The sequence below is a fragment of the Danio aesculapii genome, chromosome 5 (genome assembly GCF_903798145.1).
Source record: "Danio aesculapii chromosome 5, fDanAes4.1, whole genome shotgun sequence".
Taxonomy (NCBI): Eukaryota; Metazoa; Chordata; class Actinopteri; order Cypriniformes; family Danionidae; genus Danio; species Danio aesculapii.
In genome coordinates this window covers 33,160,483-33,184,798 of record NC_079439.1, presented here as the reverse complement: position 1 = coordinate 33,184,798, position 24,316 = coordinate 33,160,483, and the positions used below count along the sequence as shown (strand labels likewise).

General features: G+C 34.7%; 1 protein-coding gene across 2 annotated transcripts in view; it reads left to right on the top strand.

The window, feature by feature from the left end:
- pkn3 (protein kinase N3) overlaps positions 1 to 24,316 on the top strand; it is a 32,545-nt gene that overhangs the window by 593 nt on the left and 7,636 nt on the right. Inside the window, exons 2-15 of one of the 2 annotated variants that reach the window (XM_056457969.1) lie at positions 2,423 to 2,699; positions 3,919 to 4,073; positions 8,073 to 8,202; positions 9,412 to 9,563; positions 11,947 to 12,163; positions 15,035 to 15,217; positions 17,449 to 17,558; positions 20,291 to 20,434; positions 20,601 to 20,676; positions 22,820 to 22,988; positions 23,118 to 23,220; positions 23,324 to 23,397; positions 23,855 to 23,924; positions 24,012 to 24,103. In XM_056457969.1, the coding sequence (XP_056313944.1) occupies positions 2,423 to 2,699; positions 3,919 to 4,073; positions 8,073 to 8,202; positions 9,412 to 9,563; positions 11,947 to 12,163; positions 15,035 to 15,217; positions 17,449 to 17,558; positions 20,291 to 20,434; positions 20,601 to 20,676; positions 22,820 to 22,988; positions 23,118 to 23,220; positions 23,324 to 23,397; positions 23,855 to 23,924; positions 24,012 to 24,103 (1,952 nt within the window). Of the gene's footprint in view, positions 1 to 2,422; positions 2,700 to 3,918; positions 4,074 to 4,665; positions 4,998 to 8,072; positions 8,203 to 9,411; positions 9,564 to 11,946; positions 12,164 to 15,034; positions 15,218 to 17,448; positions 17,559 to 20,290; positions 20,435 to 20,600; positions 20,677 to 22,819; positions 22,989 to 23,117; positions 23,221 to 23,323; positions 23,398 to 23,854; positions 23,925 to 24,011; positions 24,104 to 24,316 lie in introns of those variants that run through there. The other variant, XM_056457970.1, reaches the window with a different exon arrangement.

Genomic DNA, 24,316 nt, shown 5'->3' with positions numbered 1-24,316 from the left:
ACAATTAAATTTCGCTTCAGATTTTCAGGTTGAACGGGTTTGACAGCTTCCTCTTTTGCCATTCACCAGTGGCTTTATTCTGAGTGAAGTTATGTTTAAGAAATAATTTTTGTGTCTTTTATGGTTTAAAGTAGTTGAATGTGTCTTTTTCTTTTTTCGAAATGCCGTCTGCATTGACTTCTATTTTACTGAAACGCCTGTTTTCCCAGATTAATTGCTGTTAGGAATGTCTAGTTGAAAGTATCAGGCCAAATCTACAGTAGTTGACAGTTTGTTGTATGTCCTGTTTTTATTATATCTTAATTATAAGGTCTGCGTCATATATGCTAGATTAAATATAGGTTAAGGCTTTTTATTAATGTGTCAGATTATCACAATATAAGAAACCCTGCCCTCTATAGGTGTCAAAGGGAGATGCAGTGTGAAAGTAGACATTACTGCTACTTCATACCTGCTTCATACATGGTAGTATTGTGTAGGGTTTCTACCTTTTTATTTAGCTCTTTTGATCCACTGAACTCGAAAGTATACAAGTGTTTAGAGCCTTATTTTTGCCTTTTTGATGTTACTTCTCTTGATCCAATGAAAATTCAGCTCTTATTAATGATCTTATTTTCATCTTTTATGATTTTGCTTACAGAAAACTCCACTTTAATAATGTATGAATAATACCATGAAAATGCACAGTTGGATAATTGGTTAGTGTAATGAAATTACCTATTTTCTTCAAGGGATAGTTCACCCCAAATTTGAATTTTAATCAAGTTCAAATTGAATTTGAACTGACTGTACTTCAACAGCGATACTACTATTCTTCTTTATAATATTAGATTATATTTGTAGCATTTTATATAATATCATGCTTGCCCATGTAACTTTTATTACCTCTGTTCAGTCTTAAAATATTAGTTTGATTCCATTTTAAAATAATGAACTAAAATAAGGTTTAATAAATCATTAAACACAGAATCTATAAAGAAAAATAAATTATTATATTCATTATTTCTTCTTTTTACTTTTTTCTTTTTCTTTTTTTTGTCCCATCTAAATTATATTTAATCTTTTCTGCTAAATAGTTGTAATTAGTTTGTAATGATAAGCTAAAACTAACAAACAAAAAAAACTTTGTTCTTATTCTTGTCATGATCATTGTTAAGAATAGGAATTTATTTAGCATGAATGGAAATGTATGTATATGTATATACTCACCGGCCACTTTATTAGGTAGGCCACTTTACATGGCAGCAACTCAATGTGTTTGGGCATGTAGACATGGTCAAGACAATCTGCTACAGTTCAAACCGAGAATCAAAATGGGGATGAAAGGGGATTTAAGTGACTTTAAAGCTGGCATGGTTGTTGGTGCCAGACTGGCTGGTCTGAGTATTTCAGAAACTGCAGATCTACAGGGATTTTCCTGTACAACCATCTTTAGGGTTTACAGGGAATGGTCCGAAAAAGAAAAAATATCTAGTGAGCGACAGTTCCGTTGGCACAAAGGCCTTGTTGATGCCAGAGGTCAGAGGAGAATGGCCAGACTGGTTTGAGCGGATAGAAAGGAAACAGTAACTCAAATAACCACTCGTTACACTCGTGCCTGGTTTGATGAGTCTTGATTTCTGCTGCAACATTTGTATGGTAGGCTCAGAATTTGGTGTCAACAACATTAAAGCATGTATCCATCCTGTCTTGTATCAACAGTTCAGGCTGGTGGTGATGGTGGTGTAATAGTGTGGGGGATATCTTCTTGGCACATTTTAGACCCATTAGGGACCATGTCCATCCCTTTATGACCACAGTGTACCCATCTTCTGATGGCCACTTCCAGCAGGATAACGTGGCATGTCATAAAGCGTTGTCACCAGATCTCAATCAAATAGAGCAACTTTGGGATGTGGTGGAACGGGATCATGGATGTGCAGCTGACAAATCTGCAGCAACCGCGTGATGCTATCATGTCAATATGGACAAAAAACTGTGAGGAATATTTCCAGTACCTTTTTGAATCTATGTCATGAAGCCATAAGGCAGTTCTGAAGGCAAAAGTGGGTCCAACCTGGTACTGGTAAGAAGTAATAATAAAGTGGCCGATGTGTATGCATATCTTGAAACCACAATATTTTCTGAGAATTTTATCATATCATAAAATTCTCATATCATTACATACTATAAATAAAATGTAAATAATGATTTACCAGTTTCAGATATAAATCTTCATTAATGTTCTCCTGTAGAAAAAAGTTCATTACGTCTAAGATGAAAATTTTCATGTGTGTGTAAACTTGTGTAAATTGATCCCTTTTCATCAGTATCTGATGCTTGCCTTAAACTGATATGAAGATGTCATTATGTTTCATCAAAATCCCTCTGTAAACACAGTTGTAAATTTTTTAATGCCTTTTCAATACCCTGAAAACCACAGAGCAGCTCTCTTCGGGGTCTGGCTGAAGGGGACCTGATGGACCCTGAGTTTCAGCAGCGTGTAGAGGATGCGATTGCTCTTCTCCGACAGGAGATCCAACGTGAGCTGAAGATCAAAGAGGCGGCTGAGCGTCTACGCCGAGCAGTGACCAACCGCAAGAATGCTGCTGATGTGGATGGTCAGCTTAGAGCCTCCAGCCGCAAGCTCGAGCAGCTCCACTGGGAGCTCCAGGAGCTCAATGCACGTGCTATGGCCACACAGAAGGAGAATGTGATTGGTAAGACATGAGGGAGTGATCATGCTTTGATGTGGTATATTAAGACTTTTTTTTATGGTATAGTGAGAATTTTTTTATATATATTATTAGATTAAAGTTAATTAAATGGTTTTATGGTTGGCTTTTTTTTGTCCTTGTTAATTTAACTTGGCTAATTATTATAGTTTTTTGGGGGGCTTTTGTTACAGGGCTGCACAAATCTGTCAATAAAGCTGGTTTCCATCCTTCTGTGCTGGGGACAATACATAATTTAAAAATTTTTGAAGAAATTCTTTGAAAGTTATGTGCATTTAGTTGCTCAAAGTTGCAGTAAACTGTAATTTTAAGAAATATTACTGCAATTTGAAATTACATTAAATATATATATTATATATATATATATATATTATATATATATATTCTTGAGATGGCAAGGCTGGATCAGCATTAGTACTCCAGGCTTCAGTGTCATGCTAAACATGCTGATTTGCTCAAAAAATATTTCTGAATTTTATCAAAGATTTTTTTTTTCAAAATATACTTATTGAATTTATATATATATATATATATATATATATATATATATATATATATATATATATATATATATATATATATATATATATATATATATATATATATATATACAGCTTAAAGTGACATTTAAAGGCTTAACTAGGTTAATACTAGGCAGGTTAGGGTAATTAGGCAAGTTCTTAAATATTGATGGTTGGTTTGACTATCGAAAAAATATATAGCTTAAAGGGGCTAATGATTTTTACCCTAAAATGTTTATTTTTTTTTTTAATAAAAACTGCTTTTATTCTAACCGAAATAAACAAATAAAGAAAAAATATTATCAGATGTACTGTGAAAATTTCCTTGCTCTTAAACATAATTTGGGAAATATTTAAAAAAGAAAAAAAAATTAAGGGGGGCTAAAAATTCTGACTTACACTGTGTATGTATATATCTCTAAGTAATTAATAAATAAAAACATTGTAAAATAAATTAATAATGATATTTTTATTAATGCTGAAAACACTTGAACTGCTTAATATTTTAGTGGAATCATATTCTTGGAATAAAATGTTAGAATTAACAGCAATTTTTACTGAAATCCTTTGTTACATTTCAAATATCCTCACTGTATTATGGGTGCTTGCTGAATTTTTTTTTACTTGAAATTTTTATTTTGACAATTAAAATAATCAGTTAATTACTACTCTTGTTTTCTCAGATGATGCCACCTCCCCAGACCCGTGCCATTGGGAAGAAGTCACGTCACCTTTGGGCAGTCATGTCCGCACACTGAAAAAACAGCTTACCATGGAGCTCAAAGTGAAGCAAGGAGCTGAGAACATCATCCAGACTTACACCAACAGTTCTGTCAAGGTGAGGATTTTCCCCCTCGATGGCCTTTTTATTTTCCTCCTGTGCATCTTGAAAATAATTAGCTCTCCTTTATTCCTCCGTGTGTATTTAAATCAGTTTTGGATGCTGCCAAATGGCTATGAAATATGATAACAAGCACACAAAGGAAGTCTCAAGGCCCCATCCCCCCGACCCCCATCTTTTATAACCCTTTTAAAGTGACATCCCATAACCTCTAGCTAGCCGTGAGTGTGTTTTCCACTTATTCTTTGAGTCCCAGACACTGCTCTTATGATGCTGCGGCGTCTGGCACAGAACACAGTGTGCTGGCAGCACTGTGATTTATGTCTGTGCTGGATTCAGACAGCTTGAGTACCGAGCTTTGATCTCTCTCACACACACACACACACTCACAAGCGCACTAAAACATCAGCCCCTTTGAGTCTGAAGAGGAAGAGCTTGCTGGTACTGATTCGGTTTCTCCTGTCCTGGGCCTGGCGACAGCAACAGCCCATGTGACTTTGCTCCAGCCAATGCCGACGCATTCGTGTTTGGGCCAGCCAGCAGTAGCAGCAGTTAGAGGTGGCGAACTCCTGTAGAAGGAAATCTGTAAACGGAGAGAGCGAGACAGGGAGAAGGAACAAATGAGAAAAGGGGAGGGGAGTAGTGAGTGAATGAGCGAGTGAGTGAGTGTTCAGGATGCAAGGACAGTAGAACAAAAAGAAGAAAGAATGGGGTGGCTTCTCGGATGCTGATTCGTGATCAGCGCTCTGTGGGAGAAACTGACGAGAGCATGTCTGAGGACGGAGAGACGAACACATCAGGAGGAAATGTCTGATGGGGGTCAAGGAAGAGCAAGGGGATGTCATTCAGCTATCTAAAAGTTCACAAAACATGACAGATGACCTCTTGAGCTGCATTGAGAGGGGGAGAGCGCTATGGACGGTATAGTTTCCTTTTTTTCCCATTACCTCCTCATTGTTGTTGGTTTTTTTGTAGGTTTCAGAAAATGTCACGTTTCATGTCGTAATGTTGTTTACATTGGGACTCCATGAGAGACCATGTTGGGACATCACGATCATTGAGCGTGTTGTTTTCATTTTGCATAATGTGTTTGCTGGACTTGGAAATTTCTAGCTCTTGTATTTATTTATTTTTTATATATATTTTTTTTTGCAATACTATGAGTGTAACGTCATGGCACATAAAGCTCTGAGATGAAAACTGCACAGTCAGTGTTTGATGTTTGGGTGTGGTAAACACCTGGCTGCTGCTTGTGAGGAGGAAGAGGAGAGTTTAATGAGAACCGCTGCACTTTTGACCTGTTGGTCTTCATGGGAGTTTCCCTTATTGAAGAAGGTGTGTGTGTGGTGGGGGGGGGGCTTGTTTGGAAAATGTCATTGAAGTTGCTCTTCCACAGTTGCAGGCCTTAAAACAAAACAGAAAGTCTTAAATTAATAGTCATTGCTAGGGCCAGACGGAATCTGCGGACATTTTGTGCTATTTCTGCAGAAAATTTTGCTAAAAAAAAATCCGCGGAATTATTTTGGGAGTATCATAACTAAAACCTCAATATATGAAATAAAAAGTAATAGTCTCTCATATAATATATCTATTAAAAGGCAGAAAATATTACATAATAAGTACATAAATCAGATAAACATTTTCATATTAGTCAATATTACTGTAATTAATTAAAAAACTGAATAAATATAGATTTTCACACATTTACTCAAGTAAATAAACAGAATTAATGAAGGGCTTAAAATCTGTGGAATTCCGCACATGCAGATTCCGTGTGGCCCTAGTCATTGCCCATGGGATGGAGGTAAATGTTGCTTTCTCTGCAATAAAATGTGAATCATCTTTTGTATTTATTTTATTTATTTATTTTTAAAATCGATCATTTTTGTAAATCAAGATTCATTTACTTGAAATGCAAAATTAAGAAATTCCAGTGAAACTTTAAATAAGGTTTACAGGCATATTTATTGAAAGGGGAAGAAAAACCTATTTGTGACTTGTGTAAGAATATTTTGACTAAAACATATTTTATTTTTATTTGGGAAATATTTTAAGTGAAATGTTTAAAAAGGTGCAATTTAAGAATATTTATCTTTAATTAAACTAAAAGATTGTATATGTTATTTGTATTGTTTTTTTTTTGTACAATGTATGTTTGTTAAGAAACTGATGCGATGATACGTTATACATTGTATATTTAGTATACGTTTTGCCATGAATATGGACAATGTTGCTGATATGGCATTAAAACATAAATAAATTACAATAAGGTTTCATTAGTTATAGTATTTACTAACACAAGCTAATTATGAACAATACTTGTACAGCATTAATTATAGTTCAGCATTTGCTAATAGATTATAAACATCCAAAATCATCCTTGTTAGCATTAATACACCATGAGTTAACATGAACTAACAATGAACAAGTGCATTTTCATTAACTAACGCTAAATAACATGAACCAATACTGTAAGTGGTTGTTAATGTTAGTAAACGCATTAACTAGTACAACCTTATTGTAAAGTGTTACTAAAATTTACCCTTGTTTTCTGAGAAATAAAACAAGTTTATACTTGAAACAAGAACAAATATCTAATTGAAATTAATCTATCTAATCCAAATTGTTTTTTGAAGCCAATTGCCTTATTATAACATTTATAAACTCAGATGATTTTAATTTTTACAGAAAAAAAAAAGAGTTCTTATCTAAAGTATTTTCACTGTAAGTAAATGCATTTTGATCTAAGAATCTTTCAACATTTCCACTGGAAAGCAAGACCAAAACGCTTGTTATTGTGCTCTTCATTCAGATGAGGAAAAAAAGAAAACTACACCATTTACACCATTCCACATGATAACAGAGCAATATATCGCTTTACATTATCTTGCATTCATACAAAAACTATTTACTGAAGTAAGGGTGGGTAGACATAATATCTATAAATAGACATAAAATTTAAGGGTTTACAACAGAAATGCAGGTTGAATAGAAGTTCTACTCAATCAATTTGGACCAAAAGCCAACAAATAAATATATATATATGTAGTTGCTTCCATGATAAATATACTTTTAACAATGTTAAACTTGTCATCTAAAAAAAAGAAAGTAATATTATGTTAAAAATAGTGTATAAAACTAGAGTTTTCTTGTTTTGACGCATTAAAGTATATCGCTAAGAAATAATTATATTGGATTTTATTTTTTTAATTTTTTTGGCTGGCAAAAAAAAATCCATTGGCCCAGCCAGGTCATTAGAGAAAATCCTTAGTGTTTAGCTCTGTATGAGTCTAAATTTTCATTTATAATGGTTTTAAAAGGGTCTTTAAAAGTCTTAAATTTGACTTAATGAAACCTGCAGAAACCCATATTAAATGTTTGGGAACAAAGTTATTCAAACCTCAAGCTATTGTGTGTGTGTTTGCTCATTCAATTTTGATTCTTAAATCCAAAAATACATTTTTAGTCTGTGCTGTTTCAGTTGAAGCACAATAAAACTTCATTGGACTTCATCTCCCATCCACTATTAAACAAAAGAAGCTTTGTATTTTGTTACATTTGATAAGATCAGAAAAATAAAAAAACAAACAAAATACTTTGGGATTGGCTTTTTGGCTTAGTGCCGGACCAAAATGGAAAATTGTCCATTATGTGCTTTTTATTAAATAATTGTATTGTTGTTGTTATTATTATAAGTACTAATCATAAACATCAGGGGAAGAAAATCCTGATAAAATGTGTTGTGGGAATATTTATAATATAGTATAATATTATTAATAAAATAAAATAATAATTTAATAAAGTAATATTACCATATAATATAGTTTAAAAATTAAATAATAATAGAATAATAATAATGTTATAATTTTTTTTAATTCTTTTTTTCTTTTTCTATGCAGTTTCTATTTGTCAGATTGTGTCTTCACTGTTTGTTCTAATGCAAATCCAAGCAACAAAGTACAATCTCTTTTTATCGACTCTCTTGTCACTTCCCAGGATCGCAAGATGTTGTCCACAGCCCAGCAGATGCTCCAGGATAGCCGGACGAAAATCGAGCTGCTCCGCATGCAGATTGTCAAAGTCACACAGGCCAGAGAGGGAGAGAGAGAGACCACGCAGCAAGAAGGTAAGCAAACCATTTCAGTCGTTAAAGAGAATGCATGCAATCGCAATCATGATAATTACACAAACACATTAAAGTGTGCTGCAGGAAGGTCACATGTTCATTGTAGCAAAACATCAGCTTCATCCTTAAAAAGAGATTGTTGTTTGGATAAAAAGTGGATCTGTTTGCTGAGGGTATAATTCTATAGTTTTGTTTTCAAGCTTAAATGTCAGCTTTGCATTAGGGTGACCTTTTAGTATTGCGTTTGGGTGTGGTTTTTGTCATGGGTGTTTTCATCCCTTGCACAATATGTGAATTCTTTGTAATGAAGTAGCACTTACTAGATGCATTGGAAGCAAGTGGCATGAAAATGCAGAATTTAATAGTTCCCCCATTTTATTGATGCTATACTGCTGTTGATTATACTTGTTGTGATATCTCACTTGTGTAGATCTGATTACTTTGTGTTTGTACGTACGTATGTATGTACGTATGTACGCATGTATGTATGTATGTATGTGTGTATATATATATACATATATATATACATACACACTTATATATATATATATATATATATATATATATATATATATATATATATATATATATATATATATATATATATATATATATATATATATATATATATATATATATATATATATATATAATATTCACGCAGCAACTTTCATTACAGTTTGCATTTCAAACATTTCACTAAATAAATTGTTTCTTATATATATATATATATATATATATATATATATAAGTGTGTATAAATATACATATATAAATATATATATACATATATAAATAAGTATATATGTATATATATATATATATGTATATGTATATATATATATATGTATATGTATATATATATATATACACATATACATATATATATATATATATATATATATATATATATATATATATATATATATATATACATATATACTTATTTATATATGTATATATATATTTATATATGTATATTTATACACACTTTTATATATATATATATATATATATATATATATATATATATATATATATATATATATATATATATATATAAGAAACAATTTATTTAGTGAAATGTTTGAAATGCAAACTGTAATGAAAGTTGCTGCGTGAATATTATGGGAATAAATGCATTTAATTGTGTATAGTTGTTGGGGGCAATGAGAGGTTTGTTTTGCTAAATGCAGGTTTGTTTTGCAGGTCGCCCTTCTGAAACAATCAGTCCTCTTGAGCTGCGGGTGGAGGAGCTCAGGCACCATCTAAGGATTGAGGCAGCTGTGGCAGAAGGTGCCAAAAATGTGGTCAAGCAGCTTGGTGTCCGTAAAGTGCAGGACCGACGTGCTCTGGCGGAAGTAAGTGCATTCATTGTTCTGCGATGGAAAAGCTTTTCAGAAACCAACAGACATGCTTGATGGTTTCTGAATGCTTTGTTTCTCAGGGAATTACAGACTGTTCAGTCCAGACTGTTTCTGTGTTGTTGTTTTTTTTTTTGCAGTAGGTACTGTACATTATGCTGCTGTCATCTTAATACATCATTGTAATTTAAACAGATATTTTCTTTCTCCAATTCAAAAATGGGTCTTGTATTTTTCATACAACCTCGTGTTTATTTCAGTTTTAGCCCAATAAGACCGTAAAAACAACTTTAGTTTAATTCTTGCTTTCCGTGGGCCGATTTACTGCTGTCTGTGTCATGGGATGTGTGTACACAGATGAATCACACACCATGAATCATGTGTGTCATTCTGTGATGATTCAGATCAGTTGAGATTTTAAAGAAATCACAATACAATGAATAAATCTTTGAGGAGAACTGACTGTCTTTAGAAAAGTAAATGTTGTATTTCCTGCTCATCTTCCCTTTGAACAATGCATATTTTTCATAAGTGCCTGGTAATGCAGGAAACCCTATATCACTGCTGTCCATACGCGAAATTATACAGTCTAATTTAGATGAAAAACTGAACATGCAGGCTGCATCATCGCTAATCTTAATTTTTAGGTGAACTAACCCTTCCTTGCCATTATTTTTCGAACTAGGTTTTATCAGCACCTTTTAAGCTATTCAAATACAATAATAGGTATATAATTATTTATTTAATAAAAATGTTTAATAAAATCATTATTTGAACTGCTACATTAGATATAGGGATGTCCCGTTTTTTTGCCCTTGAGTTCGAGTCATTTGATTTTGAGTATCTACCGATACTGAAACCCGATCCGATACTTCTATAATACATAAAAAAAATAATAAAGAAGAGTGAAGAAACAGATCTAGGATGTTCCCTATTTGTTATTTAATTCATTTTATTTTAACATTCAACAACTCTGTTAACAAACAGAGAACTTCTGTGAGGTCGCTTGAACAATCAAGTAATAAATAACATAAATTCTTCACTTTTGGACTTTAGTGCAACAGTAAACATAAAAAATCTAATATAACAACAAATAGCACCTCAACTTACAATACCCGGCAGGCAATCCCAAGTTCACATATCTCACAGTTTGCTAGATCAATGTTGTCATCATCAACTTTATAATACCTCCAGGCCGCAGATATATTTGCACTTTCTGCTTCAAGCTGTTTCCGTGTTCTACTTTGCCGGCATTTAACTAATAGCGTCTCTGCAACAAAGTGATGTCATGTCGCACACGTTGCTGATTTTGTGTGAAGTCAAAAAAGAGGTCTAACTCTGTGCCACAGCATAATAATAGATGTGTTAAAAAATAATGAATATATATACAGTTGAAGTCAGAATTATTAAACCCCCCCCCCCCTTTTTTTTTTTTTTTTATAAATAGGTTTACAAAGCAAGGAAATTTTCACAGTATGTCTGATAATATTTTTTTCTTCTGGAGAAAGTCTTATTCATTTTATTTTGGCTAGAATAAAAGCAGTTTTTATTTGTTTACCACTTTAAGTTAAAAAATATTAGCCCCTTTAAGCTATATATTTTTTAGATATAATATTATTTACTGTCATCATGGCAAAGATAAAATAAATCAGTTATTAGAAATTAGTTATTAAAACTATTATGTTTAGAAATATGTTGAAGAAATCTTCTCTCCGTTAAACAGAAAATGAGGAAAAAAAAAATAAACAGGGTTAAAAATTCAGGGGGTCTAATAATTATGAATTCAACTTAATACATATACATATATTCAAGTCTGAAACCACGTGATCGCAACATCCCTAATTAGATACGTTTGAAATGTAATTTGATGTGGATACCAAAATGGGAAATCTCTTATCACATTGCTACTCCTTTTCATGGGTCAGACCAGGAAGTTCTTTTGGAAGTATTTTGATTCATTCCTGAGAACTGCAAGCTTAGAAGTGCGGTATTGTTCAGTCATGGGGTTTTGACCTCGAAGCAGCACACAGTTTATCACCTAAGAGGAGTCCACTGCAAGGGATAACGTGAGAAGATTGTGCTCGAGCACAGCTCAGAGATAAACTGCTGTTGAAATGACCTCCTTTTCTTCCCATTTGACATTTTATAAGACTACAAGCACTTCTAAGCATTACACTTGCCCATGCTCTTTCTCGTCTTCTCAGTCATAACATCAACATGGTAACCTTAGAGTTTGTATGGGAAATCTAATACCAGAAATGTACCACTGAATGGCCTTGTTTTTATTGCACCATCATTCAGAGAGGTAGCTGAGTATTTGCAGAGGCTCTTCTATATTTGTGAATGTTTTTTTTTTTTTTTTTCCTTCCTCATTGTACAGGCTCAGGCCCGTTTGCAGGAGTCCTCACAGAAACTGGACCTGTTGCGTTTGTCTCTGGAGCAGCAGCTTGGAGAACTTCCCCAGGACCACCCTAAACGAGCTGCTATTAAAGAGGAGCTGACAGTGGGCTCCTCGCCTGGCATTGGGTTGCAGAGGGAACGCCTGCGCTCTTCATCTTCAGCATCCTCTTCTCTCTTTAAACCAGCTAGCCTGACAGGTACTGACACAGAGTTAGCACGACTGTGAAGTGGCTAAATGATGTTTCACCATAAATTATCAAGAAGAGTCTTTACTTGCTGGAAAGACTAAAGACCCTGTTGAGAGTCTTAACTCGGGCATTAAGAGCATATTGAACTGCATCATGGTGTGTGTGGTGTATCAAGTGAGTAAGGCCTTCCAGCATTGGTGTACAGTTACCATCCATAAAAGACGTTTAGTTTAGACTGTACACTCACTGGCCACTTTATTAGGTACACCTTACTAATACTGGGTTGGAGCCCCTTTTGCCTTCAGAACTGCCTTAAACCTTCATAACATAGATACTGGAAATATTCCTCAGAGATTTTGGTCCATATTGACATGATACATCAGTTGCAGCAGATTCTTCGGCTGCACATCCATGATGCAAATCTGCCATTCCACCGCATCCCAAAGGTGCTCTATTGGATTGAGTTCTGGTGACTGTGGAGGCCATTTGAGTACAAGGAACTCATTGTCATGTTCAAGAAACCAATCTGAGATGATTTGTGCTTTATGATAATGTGCATTAACCTGTTGTCATAAAGGGATGGACATGGCTGTGGTGTGACATGATGCTCAATTGGTAAAAATAGGTCCAAAGTGTCAAGAAAATATCACCCACTCCGTTATAGGCATGGGACGATAACAGTTTTCAAGATATACCGCGGTTTGGAAAAGTCAAGGTTTTAAAACCGCCAACATTTTCTGTAATACTGTTCCAAAGGTATGTGTAAGATTTATTTACATTTTTTTTAGGACAACAGTATCTCCAGAATGAGAGAAGAAATATTTAAAAAATTCAAAATTCACAGCAGAAATCGAGACTCTTTAAACCAGGCAACATTTTCCAGTTTTCTATTGTCCAATTTTGGTGAGCCTGTGCGAATTGTAGCTTCAGTTTCCTGTTTTTAGCTGACAGGAGTGGCACCCGGTGTGGTCTTCTGCTGCTGTAGCCCATCCGCCTCAAGGTTGGATGTGTTGTGCATTCAGAGATGCTCTTCTGTTACTGTTGCCTTTCTATCTGCTCAAATCAGTCTGGCCATTCTCCTCTGACCTCTGGCATCAACAAAGCGTTTGCGCTCAGAACTGCCGCTCACTGGATATTTTCTGTTTTTCTGACCAATCTCTGTAAACCCTACAGATGGTTGTGCATGAAAATCCCAGTAGATCAGCAGTTTCTGAAATACTCAGACCAGCCTGTCTGGCACCAACAACCATGCCACCTTTTAAAGTCACTTAAATCACCTTTCTTCCCCATTCTGATGCTTAGTTTGAACTGAAGCAGATCATCTTGAACATGTCTTCATGCCTAAATGCATTGAGTTGCTGCCATGAGATTGGCTGATTAGAAATTTCCGGTAACGAGCAGTTAGACAGGTGTACCTAATAAAGTAGTCAGTGAGTGTATGTTGCAATAGAGAAGCATCATCAATGACTCCTGGATGGGAGACCACTGTAGGAAGTGGTTTTAGTGAGGCCATCAGAGGGTGCTTAACCTGTGGTCTGTGTGGGTCCTAATCTCCCAATATAGTGACAGGGACACTACTGTCAGTGAGCATCGTATTTCAGATGAGATATTAAACCGAGATCCTGACGCCCTGGGGTCATTTAAAAATCCCATGGCACTTCTCGTAAATGGTGGCCTGGCCAAGTTTCCTCCATTGGCCCTTACCCATCATGCCCTCCCAACCATCTTTATCCACTGAATTTGCTCCATCACTACCTCTCCACTCCACCTATAGCTGGTGTGTGGTGAGCGCACGGGTGCCTTTGTTCTGTGGCTGACATCATTCAAGTGGGTGCCACACACTGGTGGAGGTATGGAGAGATCCCTTTCATGATTGTAAAGAGCTTTGGGTGTATGCCTGTACATGATAAATGTGCTATTAAATGCACATTATTTTCTTACTAACTTACTTACTAAGACTATTTTTCACGTTGTTGAGAAATTTTAGTATAATAAGAGTATCTTGAGCCCCAAATCAATATATTAGATTGGTTTCTGAAGGATCATGTGACACTGAAGACTGCAGTAATGATAAATTCAGCTACATCAATACCAGTGTAGTACCACAGAGTAAACTGTCATCAAGTCCTAAAAGGTAGCGTGCGAATCAGTGCTCATGAGTGATGCCGTAATTTAGATTAATCAGATTTTGTCTAAATATCTAAGAATAGGCAAATGGCAAAGGATTTTCCAGTAGAGTTAGACCTTATTTACTTTTCCATTTCACATTTTTTCACTACTGGTTGAAATCGTTATGCAAATTAAATACCAGGCATGCGCCAATCCAATAGTCGGATTATATATCTTCTTCTATTCTGGCCATATTTTTGCCAGATAGGTTATTGGCCAGAGGGGACCGATCTAAATCCTATATTGCGCATGTACTTTTCTGTGATCTTAAAACCATCAACATTTTATAAGGCATTATGACATTTTCAGTCAGTATTACAGATATTCTGAAGCCATTTTTAATGTGAGGTGCAAGTGATTATTCAAGTGGTTAAATTGTTCACATCAGCACAACTTCTGGCTTTTTTCATTAGCTGTTGTTTTTTTAAAGCAGATTAATTTGATTGTAATTAATACACATGATATATTAATATTATTATTAGCTAAGTTTCTTCACCCAACATTATCAGAAGCATACAATTTTTTTTATTAGAGAGATATCTGTAATAGCAAGAATTTTGGGGGTTTTTTTCGGCTGCTAAAATCATAGTATTAGTGCATCACTACAAATTACAAATAGTGGTAATGAATGAACGTAACCAATCTGTGTGTAATGTTTTGTATTGTGTACGACTGTTGTATTGTGTATAATGTGCATGCATTTGTTTTCAGGGAGACTGGAGGTCAGGCTGATGGGTTGTCAGGACCTGCTGGAGTCAGTTCCAGGCCGCTGTCGAGTAAGCAACATGTCCTCCGCTCCTGGAAGTCCATCTGACTCCAAATCACTAAGAATGAGAACCGGCCTTTCCACTCGCAGCACCAACGGCAAGACCACCAAGACCGATGAACTGTCATGTGAGTCTCTCAGGCGAAGCAGGTTGAAAAATAATGCATTTCAAAATAATAGTTGATAAAACTGGTGAAAACTCTTTCTTTTTTTGTCCAAGTACATTTTTAAAATGGATAAAACAAACAAATGTTATTACAGTAATTATTATACAGCCATTCAGTTGATTTTCTTTTTTTATTCACATGCACTTTTATTTTTCTAATCAAATAACTAGGGGTGTAACGAATCACTATAGATCCGTACAGATCACAATCCACAGTTCAGAACACAAGTGGCCCGCGGATTAATTCCTTTTTTTTCTTACTGGTAGATTAATCCTAAATTTGTGATGATCACAGAGAGATGTTCTCTGGTGTCATTCAAATCACATATATGAAGAATTTAGGCTTCCCTGTAAAATATAACGATGACAGAAGGTGGGTTATTAATTTACTCCTAAGAAAATGGGACAGCACTACAACACCTGCACACGTCATCATATTCACGTGTGATTGATGATTGTCTCTGCTGTAGTTATTCCAGTTGGGTTATTTTTTTGGCATTTATCTTCAGAAAATAACTGAAGGCATATGTTATGTTATCATAATGATATAATGTAGCAATAAGATTGCAACTGTACTGTGCATTTACACCGTGGCCTTATTCATCTATCTAAACACACAAACACAACAATTAAGATTATAGCAGACACTGTAAAAAGCTCATTCTCAGCCACTAGACTTTTCTGGCGGGGTATTCCAGTGTCATTGAGTGGCAGAATGATGTGGGACTGCTGTACAGGAGTTATTATTAGGGATTATAGTCAGCGAAATTTCGTCAGTTTTTATTTTAGCATTTAAAAAAAAAAGCATGACGGTAAAACACTAATGGCAGTATAAATGTATTAAAACATGTGCTTGTTTGTTGTAAAAATTCGTAATAATGATAAAAAAATGCCAATATGTGCATCTTCTGACTTCTGGGTGCAGCTATGCTGCAGTTGGTTCTGGTGTATGCTTGGAAAAGTTTTTACTGCTTGGTTTCTAGTATGGTCCTGAAAAATCTCCTTTTGAAGGTGTATCTAGCCATTCCCCTTAGCCCGACACTTTCAAGCTAAAGAGAATTGGGACACCCCTACCCCTTCAGAGTAAGGGGAAGGGCTAAGGGGTAGAATTGGGATTGGACCTGAAGGTGTTTTCTAATGCATGTAGTTTAAGCTGCACTAATTGCTGCATTCAAATCTGAAAACACTGAAATCAAGAGAGTGATTCAGTCTTTAGTCTTTTGGGTTAGTTATGAAGTTACAAACAGTCAAATAACACAAAGTACTAGGATATCAGTTTATATTTTAGCTATAGCTACTGATGTTTATGGTAAAGATTAAAATTACCGTCTTATACGTTTAACTTGACGCTCAAAAATAAAGGTTGTAGGCAGCAGTTACATTATTTAACCAATAGATGGTGAGAACCAGTCATCAAAAATATGCCACTGAATAATTCTTCAAAAATGATTATCTAACAATGAAACATGAAATTTTATGAGTGAATTACTGAATCATTTATTGAAAATGAGACTTAAAAATAAATATGGGTTGTATAAATTCTAATGATTTCATACATTTAACGTCATCAGTAACAGTGAATTTTTCACACTACTGAGTATTTTCCTATTTATTTTTATTCAGCTGATTACTTCTATTTTTTAAATAAAATTACAGGTTCTAAGTTGTGTTTGTTAAAAAAAATTCATGCAGTACTATTTTTGTAATAAATGGAAAACAAATTACATTTGTCTTTTCCCTCTCTATGACTGATCTGAAAAGCGGTCTGTTCCGTGACTTAAACCATAATGTGATCTGAACCATGAGATTTGTGATTTTGTTACACCCCTAAAATAGCTAACCACTTGAAAGAATACCTTTTCTGTGAAATTTGAAAGTGGTTGAATCTCTGTACGTTATAGTTGCTGTTACTTATCACACTTATCGTAGCCCATTTATGACCTGATTAACAAAAGTGTATGTAATACCAGCATTACTGAACAACAATCAACTTGTTCAATCAAGAAGCACTGAGACATGCATTAGAGAAGAGAATTAAAGACCTACACAAATGATGTTTTATGAGAACTAAAATTGATTTTATTTTTACTTTGTTATTAGGACTCAAACAACAGATATGGACAGTAAAAAAAAATTCAAGTGTTTTTGTCAAGTATGATGCTTTATTTTTTTTAAAAATCTGTTTCCTCTCAGCCGAAATCAGTGCTGTGTTGAAGGTGGATAACAAGATAGTTGGTCGCACGCATTGGCGGCCACTGAGTAAGGATGCCTGGAACCAGAGCTTTAGCATCGAACTGGAACGGGTCAGTGCCAGCAAATTCTACTGCATATTTCATAGACGCATCTAGTAAATAAATAAGAGTTGAATTCAGTTAAGGAGCTCACCCTTAATGCATGGCACAATGTCAAAGTCCTGGTCTGAGTGCTTTTACAGCGTGCAATTTACAGCTGTCAGTCATCCCAGGCAACACTTGCCACATCTGTTTTATTGAAAGTGCCCATGATGGTCATCGGCTGAAGGCTTTTCCTCACCTTCATTAATGCAGCTTTACTTCCATAGTGCAATCAGCCACGTCCAGAGTAATCCAGACTAATCCTTTAACATTACTGTAATCTTTTGCTCACCCCTTGGACATAGACAGTCAGTGTGAATCCTGGCCAAGTCAAACCGCAAGCTGATTCAGCTGTCCCGGCAGAGAATGAGAACTTATTTCATTATTTCTGAAATAGTGTTGCAGTTTTTCTGACACAGCCTGGCCTTCATATCTGTTTGATGAATGGGGAAGCATTTTGCTGGATCTGTGCTGGAGGTTTTGATTGTTTTTGATATCAAGTTGCTTTTCTGACTTCTCACTATGCACATTGTTTAAAGGGATAGTTCACACAAAACTTAAAGTTCTGTCGTTTATTCACCCTTCTGATGTTCCAAACCGTTTTCTCGATTCTGTTGAACACAAATTGATGATATTTTGAAGAAATTTGTAACCAATTTCTTCCATAGTATTTGTTTTTTTCTTTTTTTTATACTTCGTTTTATTGTTTTAGGAACATGTAACCAGTGGGAACAAAACAAACAAAAAATAATAATACGATATATACATACATGCATGCATACACACATACATACATACACACATCCATTCCACACATGTACTGTATATCTATATACATACAGTTGATTTCTGAATTATTAGCCCCCGTTTATTTTTTCCCCATTTTCTGTTTAACAGAGAGATTTTTTTTTCCAATACATTTCTAAATCTAATAATTTTAATAACTCATTTCTAATAACTGATTTATTTGATCTTTGCCATGATGACACTAAATAATATTAATATAAAGTGAAATTTAAAGGCTTAACTAGGTTAACTAGACAGATTAGGATAATTAATCAAGTTATTGTATAACGATGGTTTGTTCTGTAGACTATCGAAAAAAAATAGAGCCTAAAGGGGCTAATAATTTTGACCTTAAAATAGATTATGAAAAATTAAAAACTGCTTTTATCCTAGCAGAAATAAAATGAATAAAGAAAAAATATTATCAGACATGCTGTGAAAATTTCCTTGCCCTGTTAAACATCATTGGGGAAATATTAAAAGAAAAAATCAAAGTGGGGCTAAAAATTCTGACTTCAACTGTATATGAAGATATTAAATTGACCTCATCAAGAAAATAAAACAAATAAGTATAAAATATAATAAAAGGTTGCCAAAAATATTCCAACAGTGATGCATGACCTCTAGATTTATATAAATGTTCAAGTCTAGATAATTATATTGTCGTTGTAGAGAAAGCCAGCCATTAACTCCTTTTCAAAGATCTCTAGTTGTTTTTGAAGTGCATGTATCAGTGATTTCCATTTCTTCAACTTCTGCTATTTTGACCCATTCATCTATACTTGGTGGGTCTTCATTATACCATTTCCGGGTTATAGTTTTTTTTACTTGTTGCCAAAAATAACTTTTCAAGTTTAATAGGAATATCTCCTAGATAAAGTACTTTGAATGATCTAGGAATATAAAGATCGAAAATATAATTGAAGGCAGAGTGCACGGTTTACCAAAAACTGTTAATTCTTGGGCACTGCCAGAATACATGCGCATGATGTGCCTCTTCTACCCCACAGTTCCTCCAAGGATGAGGAGACCCCGATTGTAATGATTTAATTTTCGTGTAATAAAGTATTTGGTTTTTCATACTATGGAGGTCAGCGGTTACAGGTTTTCAGATTTCTTTAAAATATCTTCTTTTGTGTTCAACAGAATAAAGGTTTAGAACCACTAAAACCACTAAATTAGAACCACTAAAAGGGGAGTTTTTCAGTGAACTACCTCTCTAATCAAATTTATTTTTCACATTTATTTAATTTTAAAGTGCGTGTAATGACATTTAGTTCAAGAATTTGAGACAAATCTTTTTTTTTTTTAATGTATTTTTTATGTCTATTTATCAAAGAAGACTGTGGTGTAGGACTGGGCAATTAATTGAAAAGTAATCGAAATCGAAATTCAGAACCTATAATTGATCAAATTTTTCCAGGTAATTTTTTAAAAATTAACTTAACCAAAAGCGTGTGGAGTCACGCGATTTAAGCTAATTTATATTTATTATATTATGATTTGTTTGATATATTTTAATTTATTTTAATTATATTTATATAATTATATTTATATAATTAAATTTAATTCAATAATATTTTATAACTTATTATATTATAGTGATATTATAATTGTGCCAAGTGCACGCGCATGGTCTGGCGCAGCCCTCGCATAACCGCACACCTCTCAAAAAAATGACACGTAGCACAAGCTTTGATTGGTTGGTTAGGTAGCAGTGACAAGGGTGGGCGGCGAGGAGGCAATGTTTTAATTTCAGTTGTTCAGCAATTGTTCAATAGATAATAGATAGTGTGTTTCCTTCAGTTATTTTAAAATCAATTAATCAATTTGAGGACAATTAAGAGGTATAATTCATATCTAATCAATCATTTTATTATTTTGTTCTGCTTCTCACATGACTCTGACTCCTGTAGTCTCGAGAACTGGAGATTGCTGTGTACTGGCGAGACTGGAGGTCCCTGTGTGCCGTGAAGTTCCTGCGTTTAGAAGACTTTCTAGACAACCAAAGGCACGGCATGTGTCTGTATTTGGAGCCGCAGGGCACACTGTTCACAGAGGTGAGAGAAGCTCTCAACACCTTCTTCCTAGTGTCAAATAATTTGCGGTGTGCTTACTGTTTACAGCTGCTCTCTGTTTCTTATAGGCTTTTCTGCAGAGGTTGATTCACTTAATGCTTGAAAACCTAATGCATATTCAGCTGTTTATGGAGTGCTTTGCTTTCAGGTGAGATTCATCAATCCTGTCATTGAGCGGCATCCTAAACTACAACGACAGAAGAGGATATTCCCAAAAGAAAAAGGTGGGCTTGACATTTTTTTCCATTGAGATCCTCACAGAGGGTCTGCTACTTTTCTGCTACTACAGCAAAATAAACTCATAAAGGTTTGAACTTGGTATGCAATGATTATAGATTTAGGCTGTACGATTATAGTCTGAGGAATAGTCACGGTTTCAAAGTTATCACAATTATTATGCATTCATTCATTTCAAAACACTACTAGTTTAGAAAATCACATGAAAACTACTTTATGTTTTATTTTTTGCTGCTCAGTATCTAAATAATACAGCACAAAATGATAATAAATAACCAAAAACAAACAATTGTCCATTTCTCTTCTGACTTAATAATAAGTGAAAAAAGTGTTTGGCATTTAAACAGGAGTAATAATTTTACACTGAAAATAAATGACGGAACAATTAATAAAAAAATAAAAAAAAGTATTTGTCTAATGTACATCTAAGCTACATATTAGCTAAGTATTTCCCTTTTAAAAAGAAGAAATGTAGTCTAGTCAAAGGCTGCTGAACCTCTGTTTGAAAGGCACTTTTGATCAACTATATTATGAACTTGTTTTTTTTTTTTTTTTTTTTTTTTTTGTTTTTTTTTTCTCTTTGGAGTTGAAATGTTAATGTTCCATACAAATTATGAAGCTGAATGCTCAGTTCTTGTCACGTGACTCGCTGTACGCTCATTCTTTTAACTAGGCGCGCCTGGAAAGCGTAAGCACTTTGTACTGCATGCACTTATCCGGCAAGAAATGAAATAACGAACTTGTGCGAGCAAAAGACTTAACATGTGAACGGCGCTTAGTTAACCTCAGCCATAGTTAATCCAGTGTGCGTGCGTATTAGCCTCGGTGTACAGTTGGAACTTTTAACTAGCGCACAGTTGGCATAACTTTGTTTAGTTGCATTAGTTTTGTTCCGTGCAGAAATGTGGTGTTGAGAAGCTTTTCTGATTAATTAACCTTGACGAATGAAAGCACGGCTAGTAGTGAAATCAGTTAATCATTGCATTTTAATTTGGAACCATTTCAGTTTAAACTATCTCTTTAACATGACCGTTTGGTTGTTTAAAATAAAAAAAATGTAAAAAAAAAAAAAACACAATTCTGAGTAACTTGTCATATTAGTTGTATATTAAAGTTCCCTTGCAGTTGTATATTTCATCCCTTAACGCTTCTAATTGGGTTTTGGCTTTATAATGGCTTTTAATTATAGAATTAACTATTAATCTCCTAAAACATCAGCAACTGACATCAAATTTGTTCAAAGTTCCGCTCTGACAATGTGATGAAGTCCTCAAACATCAACAGCAAACTTGGGAGAGTGCAGGTATCAACAAATGACCTTAAGGGGACCATAAATGACATCTAAAGCTCAGATAAGTGGGATTTTCAGAGGCAATATTATGTAAATCTTTAAAAACGATTGTGCATAAGTATATGATGTAAAATACATGCAAGATACTTTGACCAAAACTTGTCAACACAGATTAATTCAGGGCACTCAAAGATAAATATTGCATTTCCCAGCTTTAGGATGATTTCAGTAAAGACTGGAATTAAAAGAGAAGATTATGCTTTAAAGCTCTGTGTGAAAAACCAGAAAGAGACATAAGCCGTTTGGAGAAAGGCAGAAGAGCACTCCACAACTGTGCTGTGTCAGTATGGTTTTTTTATGTTTTATAATGCAGCATAATATAAAGAAAAAGAAGAATCAGGAGGATCAGATAACTGCTAATGGACTAAAAGAGATTTTGTCACGCATTCTTTGACACAAATGTCACATTAAAACATGAATTATAATAATATTGTCCTGATGTATGAAAATATTTCCAATAAAGCTAAATTAATCAAACTAACAGATTATTAGTCCCATTATTACTATCATTATACTATTATATTATACTAAATATATACTATTTGTAGTGCATCCTTATTATTTGAAATGATTAGTTTCAGTCATTAAATGAAAGCTCCAACGTTTGATCCATCAAAACATCTATCCCTGCAATTGATATTATAAGCCTTTGACTGGTGTTGACTGAGTTGGCATGTTGAGCATATTATATTGGCAACGTTAAGCATATTGATAACCTCAGGCGTTAAGATATGTCTTTAAACAAAGTTCTCACGTTGGTTCTGTTTTCTTTCTCTCAGGAAAGAATTTCTTACGGGCAGCACAGATGAATATGAACTTTGCAACCTGGGGGCGTCTGATGATGAGTGTGTTGCCCCCCTGTAACAGCACCATTACGGCCCTCAGCCCCCCGCTGCCCGGCTCAGAGCCGCTATCCCCTCCATCTGTGTCCACACCACTATCCACAGGGTGAGATGCGCAGTTTTAGTCCAGCCGGATGTGGAAATTTGTTTGCATTGTTGTGTTTTCGCATTCATGGCATTAATCAGTGTGGACTAGAGAGTAATTCTGTCTGTTTGCTGTGGCTGTTTATCACAGAGACTCAGCAGTTGTTAAACTGAATTTCAGCGAAGAACGGCCCACCAAGCCTCCGCGCCTTCACTTGGCAAAGAACCCTTCGGCTGATGAATCACTTTCTGGGGTTTGTTTTGTGGACAAACACTTGCTTTTTAATTTGTAGGGTTTCTTTTTATTGCTGTGGTCGAGTTAAAGTCGTAATTATGTGTTTTGGGAATGTCTGCCAGACTCCTGCCAAAGTAAACTCCACTGAGGACCGCCGAGTTCTCCAAGCCAGGCCTGCATCCCAGCCTACACCTCAGTAAGGCCAGATGATATTTATTAGAGCTGTTATTATTTAAGTTTTAAAATATTCTTAACCTTAAGCCAAAAAACAATCCTTTTTTAAATTTTACATTTTTTTTTGTAGTCAATTGCACATCCTTTCAAAGTACACTTAAATTTCTATTCTTTCGTAAGTGATCAAATGTGTTTGTATTTGTTTTACCTGAAATTGGAATTGTATAATCATGCTGTCATCGATTCAGGTGTCTGGTGCATTATTCCCTGTGAGAAACAGCAGCCTGCTTCAGATCTGACACTTTCTAGTTCATCTAATTGGTGCAAACAATTAATTAAAAGAACATGTGCAAGCTGCACATTATATGTTTAAAAATCAAAGTACACTTTGGCCTTAAGAGTGGTGAATATCAGTCTGTCACAGATCATTTGCCACTTTCTATATTTGTTTTTTTCTGAAACTATATCCTGTTTCACAGGAGGAAAGAAGGGATGCAGATGGAGGACTTTAACTGCATTTCTGTATTAGGAAGAGGGCACTTTGGAAAGGTAAACCCGCAGATGTCCTTCTGTACTGTAATCGAATCACTGTGGATTGTGCCGATGTCTCAGTGTCATTCGTGTCTTTCACTGAAGGTCCTTCTGGCTGAATTCAAGAGGACAGGGAAACTTTATGCCATCAAAGCCTTGAAAAAAGGCGATGTTGTGACCCGGGATGAAGTGGACAGGTGATGTTTGCATAGTAGATTTACTTTTGTCTTTTGTTGTTTTCTAAAGGAATCAAATTGAACCAATTGTTTAAATGAATCCTTTAGTGAATCACTTGCCACAACCCACAGGAATTTTAGTGTCATATTTATCAATGACAAGCCTCAACTGTATGGGTACCCGGACAAAAACACAAATTTTCTCTGTTTGTATTTTAAAAAAATCACTAAATA